Source organism: Pomacea canaliculata, linkage group LG11 (assembly GCF_003073045.1).
Source record: "Pomacea canaliculata isolate SZHN2017 linkage group LG11, ASM307304v1, whole genome shotgun sequence".
Lineage (NCBI taxonomy): Eukaryota > Metazoa > Mollusca > Gastropoda > Architaenioglossa > Ampullariidae > Pomacea > Pomacea canaliculata.
In genome coordinates this window covers 14,154,030-14,173,497 of record NC_037600.1, presented here as the reverse complement: position 1 = coordinate 14,173,497, position 19,468 = coordinate 14,154,030, and the positions used below count along the sequence as shown (strand labels likewise).

At 35.1% G+C, this 19,468-nt stretch overlaps 2 protein-coding genes across 12 annotated transcripts in view; one reads left to right on the top strand and one right to left on the bottom strand.

The window, feature by feature from the left end:
- The window catches only part of LOC112575884 (endophilin-B1-like), a 24,530-nt gene extending 16,123 nt beyond the window's left edge, over positions 1–8,407 (bottom strand). For all 3 annotated transcript variants that reach the window (XM_025258012.1, XM_025258013.1, XM_025258014.1), the window contains exons 1-5: positions 8,259–8,407; positions 6,329–6,470; positions 5,003–5,131; positions 3,997–4,130; positions 3,433–3,525 (exon numbers count right to left, since the gene is read on the bottom strand). In XM_025258012.1, the coding sequence (XP_025113797.1) occupies positions 3,433–3,525; positions 3,997–4,130; positions 5,003–5,131; positions 6,329–6,470; positions 8,259–8,339 (579 nt within the window). In that variant the 5' untranslated portion in view covers positions 8,340–8,407. The remainder of the gene's footprint in view (positions 1–3,432; positions 3,526–3,996; positions 4,131–5,002; positions 5,132–6,328; positions 6,471–8,258) is intronic.
- On the top strand, positions 8,079–19,468 carry LOC112575882. 9 transcript variants are annotated; one of them, XM_025258001.1, is made up of 14 exons: positions 8,561–8,741; positions 9,144–9,214; positions 9,533–9,740; positions 10,164–10,296; positions 10,471–10,692; positions 10,805–10,907; positions 11,318–11,341; positions 12,753–12,853; positions 14,150–14,215; positions 15,478–15,815; positions 16,181–16,345; positions 16,782–16,936; positions 17,258–17,450; positions 17,621–19,468. In XM_025258001.1, exons 3-14 carry the CDS (start codon positions 9,551–9,553, stop codon positions 18,535–18,537), a joined length of 2,607 nt encoding a protein of 868 aa, XP_025113786.1. In that variant the 5' UTR covers positions 8,561–8,741; positions 9,144–9,214; positions 9,533–9,550; the 3' UTR covers positions 18,538–19,468. The 9 variants fall into 9 exon arrangements, with proteins under 9 accessions (XP_025113787.1, XP_025113786.1, XP_025113788.1 ...); XM_025258002.1 differs by lacking the exons at positions 8,561–8,741; positions 9,144–9,214 and adding an exon at positions 8,079–8,208; XM_025258003.1 differs by lacking the exon at positions 9,144–9,214 and having other exon boundaries at positions 8,562–8,741; positions 12,756–12,853.

The window sequence follows — 19,468 nt, the reverse complement described above, 5'->3', positions numbered from 1 at the left end:
ACACTGTCATTCACTCATATCTATTTATAGGTCATCTGCATGACTGAATGTCCCCTTCATTTTTAAAAAAAAAACTACACATTTTTGCTAAACACCCCAAAACCTCTAATACATAACTGATAGTTGCATGCTATCCTAAAGTATAAAATAACAATAAATTACACTGTCATTAAAATGAAATTGGAAAATGTGCATTACGAATACAAAGTGACCACATCGCAAAGCTACGGTCATTGTTTAGGCTTCAACAACAATAATAAGTTAACTTACCTATAATAATAATAAACTTCAAAAGGACAGCACTTAATTAAGGGAAATACTCCAATATTCTGAGGCAAACTGAGTGATAAAGTACACTGGCTAGTAATGTAGGTTCTGCTAGTAAATTTACTACAGGAACACTTCTTTTGGTTCGCTCAGCAACAGACCTTAGAATGTAGTGTTTCTTTAAAAGCCATGTACTTCAAACAGCACTCATTGTAATATTTTAAGGTTGATATTTGATTTTGTCGTTTCAGTCCCTTTTGCAATTTGCCTTTTTGTTGTTGTCAGAAATAATAACAAGTGTTTTATCAAAAAGAAAAAAAAACAACACTTATTTAACTACGTGGAAGAAGGCTGCACCCACTCAAACTACCAATTTTCAATTTTAAGAAATGGAAAAAACAATATTTAAAGTACAATTATCTTCATGCTTGTTCTGAATTTGTCAGGCTTTGCTTTCTAGTTAATGTTTTATGCTTACTAAGACCACAATATAATCACCTTAACCTACATTTTAAAATTTTTCTTAATATTTTGCTTGTTGAAGACTTATGTTAACCAGTACACACACACAACCACCTCAGTCCTAAATAGTGTGATCAGAAACTTCTTAACAAAAAGCCATAAAAGTAACTACTAGTCTTAATTTTTTAGAAAATATATGCCTATCTCTTCCTCTGTTTGTATCCTAGTGAATCTTTGATTTTATATTTATCTTTACATATCCATTTTAAGTCTTTTCTCTTAACTTTGTCAAAGATGTAGAAGCAAAGAGCTCGTTCTAATGCTGAGTATGACTTCATATCACCTCATACATCATGCCTGGTTGTTGTCAGGAATGACAATACAATGGGGAAACCATGCCAAGGTTAGACATTTTCAGTAACCAACATTAGCTTACTAAATCCTGCTGTCTTCTCCACTTCCATAACAGAATCTCATGATAAAACAGACAGAACGACCTTTTGCATTAGCTATTTAACCAATGAACTATTTACCTTCACTTTTATTTTTGAATAAAATGAGCTCTATGTGCGATAACTTGTCATCTTTCTATAGGGTACTAGAATAATCCAGACGTCACTGTTTTAGATATCTTTATTGTTCCTATGCTCTTTTGGTGAGCAAAAGTAGATTTCACATAAATCATACACAGATCTGAAAGCCATTTTTTAAAACATGTCTTAATGCCTGACCAGTCACTCTTAAATGTCTAGGGTTATTAATTTTAAAGTAAAAATAACTCAGTCTTGGTATCATGCGACAGAACTTTGATATACAATTAAAACTAGAGACTACAATACAAGCCTGTAGTGGCAAACTGAGAAGCACGTGGAGTCGGGTGACAAAGCCAATCTAAACACAATTCTATAAAGCGGGAGTACCTAATGACACAATCATGCACACAGGCAGTGACTGACAGTGCCAGTGACTCTGCTCTAGCAGCAAGAACAGTGCCGCACCTCTGGAGGAAAACTCATGGCGTAGGGGTTAGGGTTCGGCGACAGATCCTGAGCAGCGATGGTAACAGAAAGAAGCAGCAGAGGAAAGAGAAAAATGAAGAACGCAAAATAAATACAATAACTGTAGCTGCTGTCAACATCTGTTTAAAACAAGTCGGTCAGACTTCAAATAGCACATTAGTAAATGATGCTCTTCAAGGATGGGATTAAATGCATCATCAAGCCTTACATAAAAATGGCTGTTTAGATGCTGGAAGTAGTATGAAATGAAGACTGATATTCTGGATAAAGCAAATTCGTCATAATGTATTTTTGTTTAACTTGTTTGGTAAATAAAAGTAATATGGTTAATGTGTAATGAAGTTGATAAATGCTTAAATAGATATGATATCAGAGTAGGAAAAATTAAAAACAGAAAATCTATGTTAGGTTTTTCACTCTTAGCAATGCTGTCAACATTTGGGGGGGGGGGGGGGAAATATTAATAGTAAGGAATTACTGTTACAGATTTTACTTTTGAGTCTGTGAATCAGATTAAATATGAATTATTTTACCCACAAACTTAGTGTAGTCTGTTCAGAACAAATAAAATTAACCTTTAAAAAACTTTTTTTCTAGCACTTACATATATTAAGACATAAATCAATGCTTCACTTCCTCCTTTTTTAACTACCTGTAAGACAAGCAGCCATTGAGGTCGCTGTATCACTATATGCTGACTAGCCAAAAAACCCAACACTTGAGCTAAATACCACCATTATTTTTTTGGTGGTAAGAAACCATACATCTTTTTCTTAGTACTTCAATAGATTTTGCAACGTTGCATATTTCATGAAAAATTAAAATAACTGTGTAAGATATGTTGAGACATAAATGCGTGTTTTCGATTTGCACCAAGTAATCAGTTGGGGTTTAGTGTTTTGCACAGGATGTCATTTTGTCATTTAACATTCACCCACTGGAAAAGTGTATGTCTCAAGAGAAAAAAAAAGTGGATTTCTCAACAGTGTAGAATGTTTTCTACTTTGAATTATCAGCAGTAACTGTCCAACTTATTTTCTTTTTCAAGACTGTAAAAAGTGGAAACTCAAAAGAAATAAGTATGTTATGTGGACTGAACCACAGCCTCCTGCTTTCAACTAGTTTAGCTGATACAAAGCATGACAACATTAAATTATAATAGTGAATGAACATTTTTCTTTTAGAAGAAGTTTGCTGAATACTATCTCTAGGTTTCAAAGGGACGTGAGACATATTTTATTTGATTCGCAACATCGTGCATGTAGGTGTCAATTTGGACATTTGGACAAAAAAATAAATTATCATCAAGGATGACGACAAAACCTGAACAAGTGTGCAAAAAGAACAAATAAAAGAAACTAAGCATGTTTTGGACTTAAACTGGTGCTGGTGACCATCAAAATATTGAAATAAATATCATCAAAAAGAAACATTAAAAAAGGTTTTTAAAGTGCACAGACATGGACACATTTCTAATGTCATGTACAGAAAAATGTTAATGTTCTACAGTAAGAAGAATGTCTAGTAATAGGACACATACCAACATTACAATCAGCCATAATATGAAAGAGTTTCTTTTTTTAAAAAAATTCAGAAAAAGAAAAGTTTCTCCAATGACTGGTGCTTACCAAAAACAATGATGCAAGCAAAAGCAGGAAATATGATCACAAGGTACATATATTACCTGTTGCTGTGTAGACTGGGATTTTGCCTTTCGAAGCTTGCTTTTAGCAGCATCTAGGTCAAGTCGCTTGGTTTCCAAAATTTTTTTCTCTTTCTGGAGGGAGGAATGAAAAACCAAGAGTTTATACTTGGATATTAAGTGGCCAAATGAAATTTGACAACATAATCATGAAAAGCATTTTTTACATTATTCAATAGATTCCCCACTTAAGAAGCTCCAAGCTTTGAATGGTTAAAAGAAAGGATAGCAGTCAGTCAATGGAATTGAGCAACAACCTAACTGAGGGAGCAAAAGAATATTAATGACATGATAATGAGAATGAAAAAGAGGAGACAAGACCAGTGATTTGGTAGGCGACAGTGAAGGTCTTCATTAGCCAGAGAAAGAACCTTGTGAGATGAGATCTAAACTCACAGCACCTGATCCTGCACCAAAGATTAAATAGGGTAGGAGAAGGAAGGGGTTCTCCCAACCCTAAATTTTGGAAAAATACGAAGTTTGATGGATAAAAATTATGAAACAAAACAAAACCTAAAAGAAATCATTCAATATTCTAAAACTCACGAGAATCGTCTTCATGTCGCCTTCCAAGAAATTGTGGAGGGGAGTAAGGAAGTTGTTGACTGTGGCAGTCATGAACTCTCTCTCAGCATTGCCAATCTGAAGCTGAGCTTGACCACACTTCACTAGTGCATTACCTGTGGCAAGAAAAAGAGACTGATGGCCTTTTTCAAAACAGGTGAAACTTAAGCAATTTACTGAAATGCTAATTAACTCAAATGCTTCAACTCTTACCATATCTTTACTTAGGAAAAAAATCTTAAAACTTATAATCTAACAAAAAGTGCAAAATCTTTTTATCAGCCATGAAAACTTTGTCCAGGTCATATGTGGAAAGATTACAGTGAAAACGGTATCATTTACCCTCCAACCCCTCTTCTGTTTTACCCACCAGCAAATACTGGCTGCTGCAACCACCAAAATAAAATAACAGCGAAAACAATTTATTATCATATTGATTAGTGATAGCGATCACTAGCTCTTTTGTTAATGACATCCATAATAAGTGACAATGACAATGGTGAGTAAAATTCAATAAAGGAGCTCATAAAACAGGATCCATTTTACTCAGTAAGAACCAAAAAACCTCATGTTAGAAGTTGATAATACAAGTATGTAAAAAGTTTAGTAGGCATGTGGCTACTGTGGAATGATTTTACTTCTTCAAGCTTTGGTTTTCTATGCTAAGTTTGTACGGTGATGAGGAAGTGTCTAATAAATTTTTCTAGTACATCAGAAAAAGATACCATCCTATCACTTGCATAATCTGTTACACCTGTTACAGCATGTATCTGGACATGAAGCCCATTGGATAACATGGTGCAAATTTATGTAACAATTCTCAACTGGAATTTTAGCCCATCTAGATCACCAGTACAGTACAAAACATTAAGGAGATAGAGAAAACAAATATGATTCGATGCAACAAAGACCTCAGATGTTAGTGAATAGGTACACACATAATATAAATATACTGTGGACAACAGACAAAAAATAATATATAACTCACCATAGGAAGTGCCAGGACCAAAGTCATTGCCTGCCTCCACCATGTTGGTGCCAAGGATTTCATACTGTGTAACACGTTCCTTCTTTCTCCTGTCTAGTTTCTCATACAACAAATCTTCCATACGCTGGTCTTTTTTTGTTTTTTGTCACACACATACATGCACGTATATGCGCACGCACACACACATATACACACAAAATTAATAATGATGTTAAATATTTCAATCAACTCTATGTGATCACAAACCATATGACATAAATCTCTTTGGGTCAAACTGCTAGAATCTTTAAACTCAAATGAAGTTTATACAATTCTAGCATATAAAGAAGATAATGTAATTCTCAACCATAAATCTGATTATTGCTTGCTATTGTGTCTCTGTTTATAAAAATTACAAAATGACAAAAAAGTGATACACTTGCAGAAAATTACAAAGAAGTTTACAGATATTGAGATTATACAGAAGATTATACTAATTCTGTAATTCTGAACTTTAAATCTAGGTATTGCTTGCAATCATGTCCATGACAATAGGCAAAATGACACAAAATGACAAACTTGCAGAACATTACAAAATGCAATACATCTTCACAATACAAACATCATTTTCAAAAATACAGCAGTCTAAGAATTTTTTTTTTCGTCTACATTTACAATAAATCTTTCAGCCTCATTGAGAAATAATCTCAGTTCAGACTGAATTTGTGTCTCAACATTTCCTTTTCCATGTGCTATCATTTCTGTTACTCCCACGTTTAAGGATACATTCCATGAAGTCTTCTCTGGACCTGGCTTCTCTGCATGTGGTATCTGTTTACAGGGCTGCCTGTCTTGCCGTGATATAGCCTCAGTTGCTGGCTCCGCATAAAACACTGATTCCCCACATCCCTTAACCATGCATTTCTTATGCATCATCTATTGTGTGTGTGCTCATCCAAGTGGTTTTTTGTGGGGTTACATATGCATCAATCTACTCTCAATCCTGGATATAATGTACAGACTTACGTGCTAAATTTTTCTATTTGACCCTTTATCAGTTATTTAAAGAACTGGAAGCAAGTAAACTAAACCCCTGAATCTAATTTTAAAGAATCATAAAATGAACACTAGTTGTAGAAAGTATGTTTCATGCCCCTTTCTCAGCAACTTGTCAATGAAAAAATGGTGAGAACACACAGATTTACATAATGGGAAAAGAAGAAAGTACTAAAAGTGAGACATACACAGATATGTTTAACCAATGATAAAAAAGCATGAATCCCTCTCTGTATTAGCTGCTCCAGCTGTAAGGATGAAAACACAAGGCACATAGTCACATTCACTCACTGGGGTTGGGCTGAATGAGTGCCTCTGTAGATCGTTTTATTTGCTCTGTCCATTGCTTTGTCTTTTCTGCTCTTACTAGAAGGTTTTCAAAATGAGCATCAAGTACCGTCTTTTCCGCTGTGCCTAGTTTTTCTTCTGTGAACTGTGGATAAGAAACACACATACTTCTAAAATATATATCCATGTTGGACAATATCACATAATTTAGAAAAAACGAGTAGTAACAGATATGGTTAACTGTTAAAATAAGCATGTCTATACTGTCAATAATGTCTCTGCAAGTTATTAACTGTTGACCATAATTTCAATAATCCATCCATAACTGCTGGAAAACAAATTTGGAAAAAAGGCTGTCTTTGTGGGGCATCCTAAAATTGAAAAATTTTGCAAACTGTGATAAAACAAATACACAGAAAGCTATCATCAACCACTGTCAAAGCAACACTAACGCAAAACAGTGAGTTTTGTTTTCTTAAGTTGTCAATGCATCCTGAGGGCAGACATTGCTTGTACCTATGCAAAGTATCTTCTTTGAAATCCAATGAAATCCATTTTCTTATAAGTAAAAAGAACAGTTAAATTCATTATGAAACCATGAAATCCAACACAAACACTGACATTAAAGGATACTTATTGATTCCAGCAAACTGTCTTAGCAGATTCTTAGGAAGACAATAATTTCAAAATACTTTCTTTCCCTAATGCACACTTTTCTTCCACATTTCTAATTATCATTACTCTTTGTTGTATGTACAATTATTAACCCAAAATTAGGTTATAAAAAGTGTCTTTTTCAGGAGAGTTTAGTATCTATGTAAACTGTTTCAAACACTACCATTAAATTAAACATGTGAAGATATTTTTGCTATTTTAATCAGCATTCAGTATTTTCCAGTTACAATTTTAATAATTTTTGCAAACAAATAATCATCAAAATGAAAGTGAGACAGATCAAGTGATTGTAAAAATTTCATCAAGATGACTTCTAAGATCATCATGAATTTAACTATTCCTTTTACATATAAGGACATGGAGATGGGTAGACAAAAATCAACAAAAACTTGCAAATACCCACTAGTCTATATGTGTGCTATGGAATGATTAGCAGTCACAATTTCTGAAGTTTTTATAGCTACAAAACTATGACTGCTGCTGATTTCTTTCACTACAACAATGAGGGATACTTCTGAAAGATTATGAACTGACTAGAATGAAAACGAAAATAGTGTAGTTTATAATATTATATTTTTTTTTCCTGATAACAAAAATTTGTTTGGTGTAACTACTGCAGCACAAGGGAAATAATTCTTAAAATTTGTGTATATTCAAGCCTCTTAAAATAACGTTTGCTGAAAAATATTTGATGCGATCTAAGTCACTTGTTAAAATTAGATGTTGTAGGTTAGTGGTCTCTATGTGACACTAAAACATAAAAATATGTCAGAAAGATTGGGAAATGACAACTTCCCAAGCATGGTAACGTTTGGGGAGGAGGATGGGCTCCTGGTAAGATAAGCTCAAAAACGTCGTTTTAATTCATATCCGATGCAACACCAATAATTCATATGTACCGAAAGTGTAATAGTTTGATATTTCAATTAATTATAAATTAAGGATTTCCCCACTCTGCAATCTCTAAATTCTAAGGTTCTAGACAGCGCTTCGGACGGTTTATCTGACCTACCAGTAATGGACGAAGAAACTATTATATTTCTTTGTCATTATTTAACATTAAGCCAGCTGTGGAAAGGAATTAATAACGCCATTAGTGACGCATCTAGCAGGGTGAATCAGTGAATGAGCAAGAGCTAGTATCGCTGCTAGCTAGTGGGCGTGCGGAAATAAAGTCCTCAAGGCTCAACTAGAAATGTTTTGCAACGGTAAAATGATTTTCTTTTTTTCGGATAAAAAGAAATTGTGTGAACATTACCTGCACAGCTCTGTTAAAAACTGTAGATGCTTCGCCCGCAAACTTCTTAAATTTGGAGTTCATGGAGTTAAAATCCATCATTACTTTTGCAACGCAATCACGTCTCTCGATCGATGAAGCTAGTCATCCAATTTTTTTTTCCGGTTTGCAGCAGCGAATAACAAACAAACTTATAATCATTGCATGTATTTAAATAGATTTGTTCGACAAATGTCATCTTAAGGATAAATACAGTGGACTGCTATTGTGATTTTAAAAATACTTTTTTTTATTTGACACAAGATTTTCCATATTGAAGAATGCGGAATCAGAAGTTGCTACGAAGTTGTTTGAAAATGGAGGCTAAAGGCCTTTGCCCACCGAAGAATAACGACAGTTGATGTCATACAGATGTAAAAAGACACTATTTTACAAATGTAAATGATTTAACTGTGGTCTTTCACGGAACAACTTAAATTGTTGGCATCAGTAAATTTTCCCAAGGTAATACAGAAGAAATCATTTATTTGATTTACTATTCCTATCAGCTGTATTGTTCTTAAGCAAGAGTGAGCAACTTCCTGTTAAAAGTGTGGTTATGCTGCACTCTGGAGAATATAACGGTTTTAATACATCAATCGTATAATTATTGTAGGTTTTGGGACAAATTAACCTTCTATATGATACGTCGATCATTGGTCAAAACATCGTTATACGGCGTATGACTGTAATCCTTTTTATAATGCACCTCCATCATCTGGTCGCTACAGTTCTCCTATGCGATAGACAAATACCTACATTATTATTATGGCCATCAAAACAAACTAACAATTTAAGAAGACACCTGCTGAATGTCTGTACTGATGTGAGACATATAATAGAGGATCATGAAGTTCTTTCACACAGTGTTTGCAAGGATCATCATTATTACTGCTGAAAAATAATCTAATACAGGCGGTCCTTGGGTTACGTCAGTCGTGAGTTAAGATGTTTCACCATTTACTGTATAAAGCCTTGTTTCGACTTAAGTGGTATTAACGTTGTAACGCAAACTTCGTTTTTGGTGTGCACGGCAGAAGAATACATTTCATTATTAAAAGTATTTTATAGGTGTTTTTTGATAATTATTGTGTTAGGATAGGATAAGTGCTTACAGTATGTTAATTATTTACGCACAATATGTTCCAACTTACAGCAAAAATTGGTTTACAATACGACATAACGGAATGGAACAACATCGTAAGTCGAGGACTGCCTGTAATTCCAAAATTTCAAATCATCGGTATTTCTTTCAGTTTGATGACACGTCACCAATGGATATTTCAAAAATTCTGGAGTTCCACCAAAAGGTGATGGTGTCTAGTAGATCTAAGCAAGAACTAGATGAAACATCATGTGGCCCCTTATGCCAGCACCCAGCATGTTGGGACTCCAATCAACGTCGTGAGAGAGGAATACCACACACTTGCATGACCCAGGCAAAGAAAGACACTAAAGAAATTGGTAAGTACATGTAGTTTTTATTGTGCAGCCTAGAGGCAAGTATAGCTAGCCAATTTGATACCTGTGTGAAGCATCATATTTCTCTCAGTTGAGCCAGCCATGGAATGGGTATCTGATGCCTTAGAGGGATGGGGAAGGTAAGGCAGCAATAGAAAGATGGACAAACCCCCCTCCTCATATATAAGCTGGCCCAGAGAAAAAGTGTTGTCTTTAAGATTTCACTCAACCAGGAACATACACATGCCTTCATGAGACTAACCATAAAGACACCAAGTTTAAGAACAGTTTCTATCAAAAGAAGTGAAAGATATGTCTAGTTACATTGTAGTATATATGTCAAGTATTTTATTTGCTTTTATTACAATTAAATAAATAAAGTCTTTAGAATGGTTTTGAGCAGTTTGCACACTTCCAACATTGCAGATTTTCCAACAGTCAAATTTTACAACTTTTTAAATGAATATGGAGAAGGCCAGGTACCCTCCTCTGCTCATATTACTGGACCCCAGCAAACATCACCTCGAGCATATCAGCCCGCTGCTCTACACTCGACAAGGTGGTCTATTCAGCACACTTTATTAAACACAAGGTTACCATGTTGCCTACATTTCACCATACAATATTGCTTTTTGCATTTGAGTGTGTCGACATAATAAATATCAATAAATGTAAGATAAAAAAACCTGTATTGTTGATCGTTTTTTTGTTGATTCCCCCTCTGCCCCAACAGCTTGATCATGGTTGCACCACATTCATCTCCTGCTTTGAGCAATGTAGACAGGAATTTAGAGACCGCCTCACAAGTGCATTTGGTGGAGGTACAGGAGGTGTTTGATGAGGAGGAACTAAGCAGCACATGGGATGAAACGTTTGTGACAAAGAAATGTATGGTCTGGGTGCCCAACTCAACTAGATCATCTGTGGAAAAGAGAAATAAAAGCGAAACCGCCAGGTGAGGGAAAGATTTTATGGTTTACCTCTACAAAAATGACTTACAATACTAGTAGCTCATACTAAAAGAACTCACTGAAGGATATATGTGCACACCAATATCTTTGTGGCAGATCATGGAATGGAAAGTCAGGTCCTAGTATCTTGCCTCCAAAGGATTTGACAGAAGCTATGGTACCTATGGAAGTGAAACAGAAGAGAGAAAATACCATACTGGTAATGAAAGCTTTGAGCATCATTTTATCCAATCTTGACGGTAAAAAGAAAAGCCACGGGAACATTTGAGACAAAACTTCTTAAGCCCTTTTGCTTTTGTCTTTGTCCAAGACTAAGCAAAAGAAAAGCAATAGCTAACTGATCTTCAATGTACCCTGGAGATGAATCTTTATATTTATTTTCAAGGATGCATATACTCTAAACATATCTCTCGAACAGGAAATTCTGTAACTGTTTATTGTTGTCTTTGGTTTCATTCAAAAGTAAAATTTGTCACAACAGCATGCATCAGAACTGCCCGTGTAGCTTCTTTAGTGCTGCTTTATCTCAAAGCAACTACAGCAGTTATAGTTTGCTTATACTGTTGTAATCAAAAGTATTTTGTGTGAATCAATTAACTTTGCTTGCAGTTTGATGATTGGCCAGTTTTGAAGGTAAACACTTGCTGTAGATGTGGTTTTTAACCACTGTAATAGATTTGTACTCAAGGACTGTATTTCATACCTCTGCTATAGTTCACTTAATTTGTAAATCCATGTATCTACCTTTTCTAAAATAACTGGAGGCTTGTGGGTTTGTGGTCATGCCATTCCAATAATGGTCTCTTGTAACTATGCATTATGTATGCGTGTGTACGCAGTGGACATCAAACTAGTCTTTGTTTCCCTTGCACTGCTGTCAGAATTATCTGCTTTTATCTTTTATCAGTTAATGAAATCATTTTTATATCACAGTTATAAAACTCATTTTTTTTTTCCTATAAAACATTACTTGGCTTATGTTGCTCATGTATTAACTGCACATCAACTGTTTAAGATCTGTGTATAAAATATTGCTCAGTTCATTTTATTTCGACCAATATCTATACCTTGCCTCTTTTTCTTTCTTTGAAAAATTATTTATCACTGCTATAGATATTGTACATCTTGTATCGCTGTTGTACTTCATGTATTGCTGTCATTACCACCACCACCACGACAGTTCACTTATAATACACTTTGCTGTGGACAGTGTGCTATAAATAGATTGTTTTTGCATATAAATATGGTAGTATGGGACTGGACGCCCCCTTCCTCTCAAAAACACACACAGGGGCTGCCATAATATCGAAGAGGTTTGGTTGTCCAGTGCCCTGTGACTCACCTGGACAGAGGGAGATGGGTGGGAGCTGCATGGCAACAGGGGAAGGTAGCTGGGGTACCTTTGAGAAGATTTGGAAAAATAATAGGAGGGATTGGGAAGGGACAGTCAGAAAGCTTAGAGTTGGGCGCTGTACCCTATCGAGGAGATCGTGGATAGTGATGGATGTATGTTTCACTCTTTGCTGGCACCATCAACCAGCACCAGATTAAAAGAGCTGTCAACACCTACAACTGTGTTGAATGTTGTGGTGAGGAGTGAGATACTAGGCAAGCAACCTGACTGTGGTCTTTTTATGTTTTAGCTCACTAGCTTCTTCCCATAACCTCTTTAATTCTGATAGTCTTTAAGGTGTTAATGCATCACAGTGACCAAAAATAAAAATGAGATAATGAGTTTACAGAACAAGTTAAAAGTTTTTTTTATTATTAAAATGTTTGATACATAGTTTGACAGAAGTGCTTGTTTCTTGTTTTTGCTTGTAGAAATTTCTTGTTCATTTAGTATTCTATTTTTTACGTTTCACATTTATAAATGGCAAATTAATCAGAATTAAGGTCCTCTGGGCCAAATGGCTGGAAGTTAATTTTAATTGTTTTTTTTAAAGACAATAATAATGTTCATAAAGAAGTCCTACATGCATTTTAACATTCAACATTGCTGAGATATTCCTTATCAAAAATTCATTTAAGACTTATTTTATAGCAGAAGAAGCAGTCTTTGTCAAAGATACCACTTCTCAAGAGAGCACTTTACCCTCAGACACCTTACACTGGCGCTTCTAAGCCTGATTTTGACTCAGATGGGTAAGTGTAAAGGTTTATTAATTGTTATTGGTAGGGCATAATGTACGTTCCTTCTTCAGCCTTTCATTTATTTATCAAATTACGACTATAGTTTTGCCCCTTTTTTTAAAATCACGTAATTGTCTTTCATACACATTTTCATTAAGTTATGATCAGCTTTTGTGTGCATCACTAACAGATAATAGAGTATGTAGTGTGTCAATAATGAAAGCTTGCTTTAAAACATGCAATGAAATTGTTTGAGAAGTCATGCTTTCTGAAGTTCTGTATCATAAAAAATTAATTCATTTGTTTGCATGTTCTAGCTGCATAGACTGCATACGCGAGCAGATCTTACAAAGGTTTTTAAACATTATTGCTCACACAGATAGATTTCAGAGTGTAGAAATAGGCTAGTAGTGATCATTTTGACTGTCTGCATGAAAAGGAATAGATATATAGATATTTTTTTACATTTAATTTTAGTTGCTGCGTCAGTATAGAACACTTGCTTTTATTTAATAGCATTGGAGTTGATTTTGCATGATATATATTTTAGCCTATCAAAAATTCTTTTCAGCAGAAACAGACTACATTATTAATACTTGGAACATATATAATGTTGAAATAAAATGTTAAGTCAGAAGAATGCCATTATTTTTAGTTCTAAATTTATTTGTTACATTGAAATAATAAATTTGTGCCAACTCTTTCTTCACAGATAAAGCATAAAGCATCTATCATGAAATAATTAAAGGCTATTCATGTTGATGAAAAATAAAATGGGGATTAAAGTGTTCAGTGATGATATCATCTGAGCTGACTACTGATGCATCATAGACCATGTATACCAGTAAGAGTTGTTCATGTGAAACTTGACTTTGATTTGATTTCAAGCAAACTAACACTGTTCAATTTTTAACAAGCTTGAATGTTCTTCATGTGAAGATTGAGCAATAGGTTTCATATTTAAATATAAATTAAGTTCCAAAGTTAAAGACCAAACATCTATAAAAAAAAATCTTTTCTGAGCCATTTAAAAACACAATTGTTGGAAGATATTGGGTTTAGTAAGTTAAACCTTAATTTTAATTTAATAATAGCAAGCGTTAGTGTGCAGTGTACTAATAAAGTTGAAGACAAAAAATTTAATGAAAAAAAATTCTCTTTTCTCGACCACTTTGAAAACATAACTGCTTGAAAATATTGGGTGAGACACATTAAATAGCTAGCTTTTGTGTGCTTTGAACACTAATAAAGAAATGGTGTGTTTGATTTTTGCTGCAACATCGCTGCTGGCTTATTCATGCTTTGTAGAATCAGAGAACTGTTGGCCTTGCCACCTGATGCACTAGTGCAAGTATTGGACCACATAAAAAGAAGGTGAGCCGTGTTCACACCTGCACTTCATCACTTCTATCTGTAGTAAACTCCAAAATGTCTCTCAGCTGAGAAGTCTGTAACATCTGTGGATAATTTTAAGTGAATACCCATATTTGAAGGCTGATGAGTTAATGTAGTATAAGTCTGGCAAAAGAAAAGCTAACAGTCTCCTGAAATTTATGTCTAACTTTCTGAGTGCAAATAGAAAGTACAGGATCCTGAAGTACTTATATTGCTTAATTTGGTCTTTCTTGACACTACAGGTAGAAAAAAGTTATAATAAAGCACATACACTCCCATGGAGCATGCTCTTAGTGCTTAAGAACAAGAACGAAACATGGACAGCATATGAGGGATAGGAAAACAAACAAATAACATATGAACTATAAAAGAATAAACAACCGTACTAAACAAAGAATAAAATCAAATACAGAAAACACAAAGAGGAACCAAATAACAAGAACAAGAGCTGAGAGTAACATGAAACTGCAAAAAAGGGAGGGTGTGAAAAAGGACTAGCATTATGAGAAAGGTTGTTATACACACACGTACACACACCTATAGAGCATATATATATTTTAAGATATTTCATGTGGGAAAAAAATTAATTTTGTAAGTAGCCATTTGTCCTACAACTGGTAAGATATGTAGATGTTTTCATTAAAAATAATGGCCAAGATATTTAAAATACTGCATAACTGATCTCAAACAGTGCCAGAATTAGATTTTGCTTGAATAGGACCTGAAAAATAAAATAATCTGGGTTTCTTACTGGTGCCCATGCAAAGTACTGATAGCTTTTCCATTGTTAAGAATAGCTGAGCATGTTGACACTGAGACAGTTGAAGTGAAATGTGCACTGTTTGAAAATGATGTATTTAAATCTCCTGGAGCAGAAAAATCTATTGCTCAGGACATTTTTGAAACAATTTGGGGTGACATTCTTGAACAAGCTGCATTTCTCCCTTTCTCTGTGTTCAGATATGTGCCTTTGTGTGGGAGTATTTGTGTATGTACACATGCAGATTTGTGGGTATGTCTGGAAAGGGGAGAAAACTTGGTAAGGAACCAGCCAATGTCAAAAAGTAACAGGCATAACAATGTGTCCTGAGCAGATTGTGAATTTGTGAATATTTTAAAAGTGGTAATATATTTTTCTCTGTGTGTGTGTGTGTTTATTCTCAAGCCAACATATCAAAATTTAGACTCAATTTTACTTTTTTTTAATTGTTTAACCCTCCTGCTCTTGTTACGCATATCAGTGACATAGTCTCCAAGGAAAGAATCCATGGCATCATCCAAGAAGTTCTTGCCACTGCTCATGCTGGGCCTAAGGGAACAAAGGAGAGCATGACATTCACTTCAGGACTTGGCACTAGTGATGTCTTCCTACAACAGAAGGTGCCCCTCTACCCATCAAGGCAGAGAAACATCCGTGGTACCTATGCTATGCAGCAAAAGCCAGTTTTCCAGATGGATTGTGGTGATGGAGAAAGCAGTGAATATTCAGCAAGAAATGAAAGTAGAACCAATGTGTGTTCTCCCTCAGATTTTTTTCCGACAGTGATACCTCATTACAAGGTAGTGCCAGGAATCGTAGGTAAGCTGTGGTAAATTTAGGTAAAGTATATGTAAATGAATCGCAAGTGTCCTTTACAATGGAGAATAAAAAAATCAGACTTAAAAACTGCTTATTCCACTCAAGTTTATTCAGGGATGTTATGTGCTTAAAAGAATAATTTTAAAGGGCAAAGAAATAATACAATTCTTGCCTGCTTATTTCTTCTTCCTGATAATACTTTGTTCAGTGCAAGGAGGTCAATCAAGCCATAGGCTACAGTTCAAAAGAATAACATAATGCTATATTTTTTAAAATAAAATCATCTCCAATTTCACCTTCATACAGAAGAAAAAGGCACTAAACTCAGAAGGAAAGTTGGTTAAATTTATCATATTAAACCACAGGCAAAGAACAGTCAGCCCAAGAGGCCAAGTCCCAGGCTGACCTATCACACCTACTACGAAAAAAGATTCCTTCAGTCTCTCTTGGACTTCCAGAGTTACCACGTGGTTTGCAACAGACACGTGCTTTTGTGTATAAAACTAAACATCAGCTTGACTTCACACTGGGTGAGAGAGCTGCGTGTGTGTGTGCTTGCCTGCCTGTGTTGGCATCTTGCTTATATGAACTTTATTTCATGCAAGTGTATTTTAGGTGCATCACTTTAAACAATGGGAAAACAAATGTTATTCAAGCACAACATAGTTTAGAAATGAAAATTTAAAAAAAACAACTAATTTCATTGCATGGGATTTGAAATTCCATAAGTAAAAATGCACTATCCATTGTGATCAACTCCTATCTGCCATCCACATAATGGATGTTTTTGCTGCTTTTTTGTGGGAAAATATTGATTCCAGATATTTTAAACATTCACATACAAAAAGGCAGGTATCATTGATTTTTTAAATATAAATAAGGCAAACAGCCTTATCTTCATTATCATTAAATGTGTTTTATTACATACTTCAAATCATTAAATTTATCTTTTCTGGGTTGAATCAGTACCTGTACCAACACCACCTCAGAGTGTACGCAGCACAGAAACTATAGGATCTGGTCATGGGACCACAATACAAGTCAATCTGCCATCTGCATCAGATTTCAAAGATGCTGACCCTAATCAAGAGGTCATGGTGTCTGCTGCACATGAAAATGATGTATGTAATAGCTGTCACTGAATGATTAACTCATTCATATGGATGAATCAGTGCAACTAAGCTGTAGCTATAAGATGTTCACATCTGCAGTTGCAAACTGTATAGGAAGAGTCAAAATGAGAGAAATATAAAGCTATTACAGAAATATAATTGGAGTAGTACTGCAAGGACTAAAACTGCACTACGCAATAAGAAAGAAAAATGTTTCCTAACAAGAATGAAAGATATAGTAGTAACTAAAGGTAGGAAAGATCACGAAACTGCTGTTTAACTTTCTTAAAGGATTGTGGTAGTATATTCCTTGTATTCCTTTGTTTACAGCAATCGGAAAAAATACAAGTGATATCTACATCGCAGTCTCTTTATCTGCCTACGGCGGGTTCACAACTCACAGACAGTTCACATTCAGAGCAGCCAGTCCTGCAGCTGTCAAGTAAAAAACACCAGTCCCCTTCTCACGAAGGACAAGCGTTGAGAACAAGTCATGGTCCTTTAGCATCAAAAGTGGCTGCAGGTAAGAGAATTTTACAATTTTCAGCCATTGTGTAGTTGAGTTCTCCAGTAATCTTAAACTTTAATATTAGAGAAAAGTTTACTTCACATTTGCATTTGTGAATTAAATGGAAAGTGCATCAATATTTAAACTGACGGTGATATAAAATAGCTTTTCTGTCTGCTTAAAAGGTCTCAGCATGATCAGTGAGACAGCCCAGGAGATTGATCAGTCCCTGACAACAATGAAGGACAAGAACTCTCCATTTATAGAGCCTCTTTCACACGCTCCATCTTCTTTAAAAGACGAAGAGACAGCGCTCCCTATGCCAGAATATGGAGCTTCTGTCATAGCTGCAGACTATTGGCCACAGGTGAAAGAATCAACTTATGATACCGACAACAATGCTGTGAGATCGAGGTCTGCAGCTGGCGCAGTCGGTGGTGTAGAAAGTGGCATCCCGACTGAACAAGGAGTGCCTGCACATCGAGCACACTCAGGTCCAAGTATGCGAAGGTCTGAAAGCACCATTCGTGCCAAAATGATTATGGCTGAATCAAGCTCATTGGCAGCTGCCCCACCTCCACCCCCACCCTCACCTGAACCTAAGGAGTTTCCTGAGAGAACAAGCAACCAAAGCTTTAAAGATAACAAATCTGGGGACTCATCATTTGCAGGCCTTGTGCTGGAACAGAATGAATCTCAAGCATCTGAAAATCCAAGAGAACTTTCACAATGGAAAAATCTTAATCTGTCCTCTGGCATTGAAGATAAATCTTTGTCACACAATTACTCTGCAGCTGGAGATGTTGAGCAGGGTTCAAACCCGACAAGAATCCCTTCATCTGATACAGTTACTTCAAGCAGAACCTCATCTGCCATATTACCAAGTCCTGAAATTGGTTCCCCTGTGCACCTTAGTTCTTCAATAGATCCCAAGAAGACTGGTGCTACCAAGAAGAAAAGAGACAAGAAAAAGATGAAAAGTAAAAAAACAGAAGACTCTAGTTCAAGGAAAGACAGTGCCAAGATGAAGTTATCTGAGGAAGAGGGTTCAGAACCAAGTGCTTTCTTAAGCAGTGATTTGGATCCAGCACTGAAGAATTAGAAAAATAAGTTTGATTATACACCATAGAATTCAATTAATCTTTATTGTCTGTAGAAGGCAAAGGACAGAAATTGCAAATGAAGACATGTCACATGTTGATTACACATACACACATGTACACTTCTCTAAACAGAATTATAGGAAGCTAAACAAAATAATGTTTAGAAAATACATAATCCAGTGGTGATGGTTGCTGGCACAAAGGGCTTCTACTTTTTTGAGCAAGTGGTACTTTTTATTGCCTTCCAGATGGTAGCAGCCAAAAACTGGGATGGAGAAGGTATTTAGGGTCTGTAGCAGGATGATTTATTATCTTTCTGACCACATGGAGATGCAAGTCAGAGAGTGCATTGTAGTTGTATTATGAGTTTAGGTGTGCATACATTAACAGCTGGTCAATAGATCAACTCTTCCTGGAAAATATGAAAATGGAACCTGTTGCAAATACTCTCAAAAGTGATCATTGACAACCTCATTCATCGCTTCGGGATCAAACTTAAAAAAAAAAGAAGTCAAAAGCCAAAATGTATGAAGTACCAATTCATTAAATGTTATCATTCTTTGGGCAATACATTTAAAAAATAACGTTTTTGTCGTTTGTGAATGTAATATACTACTAGCTTAAAATTTTGTATTATAACTGTGAAGTTCTAAAAAATACACTGATTTTCTGACAATTTAGGCACACAAATTACTACTAAAGAGTATATATATATACTATTAACGTTTTGACAGATGTAAGTTGGGCTTTTATAGATATGATATATTATCCAACTATATTTGAAGTTAGAACTTCAGTTGTCATTGGTGTATCTAGCATATTTTGCAACTTTTATAGCCAATAAAATATCATGTAATCAGCTCGTTGTGGATGTGTTGTGTAAACGACATTGTTAATACTGTAATTATTTTAAATTTATAAAATATACTG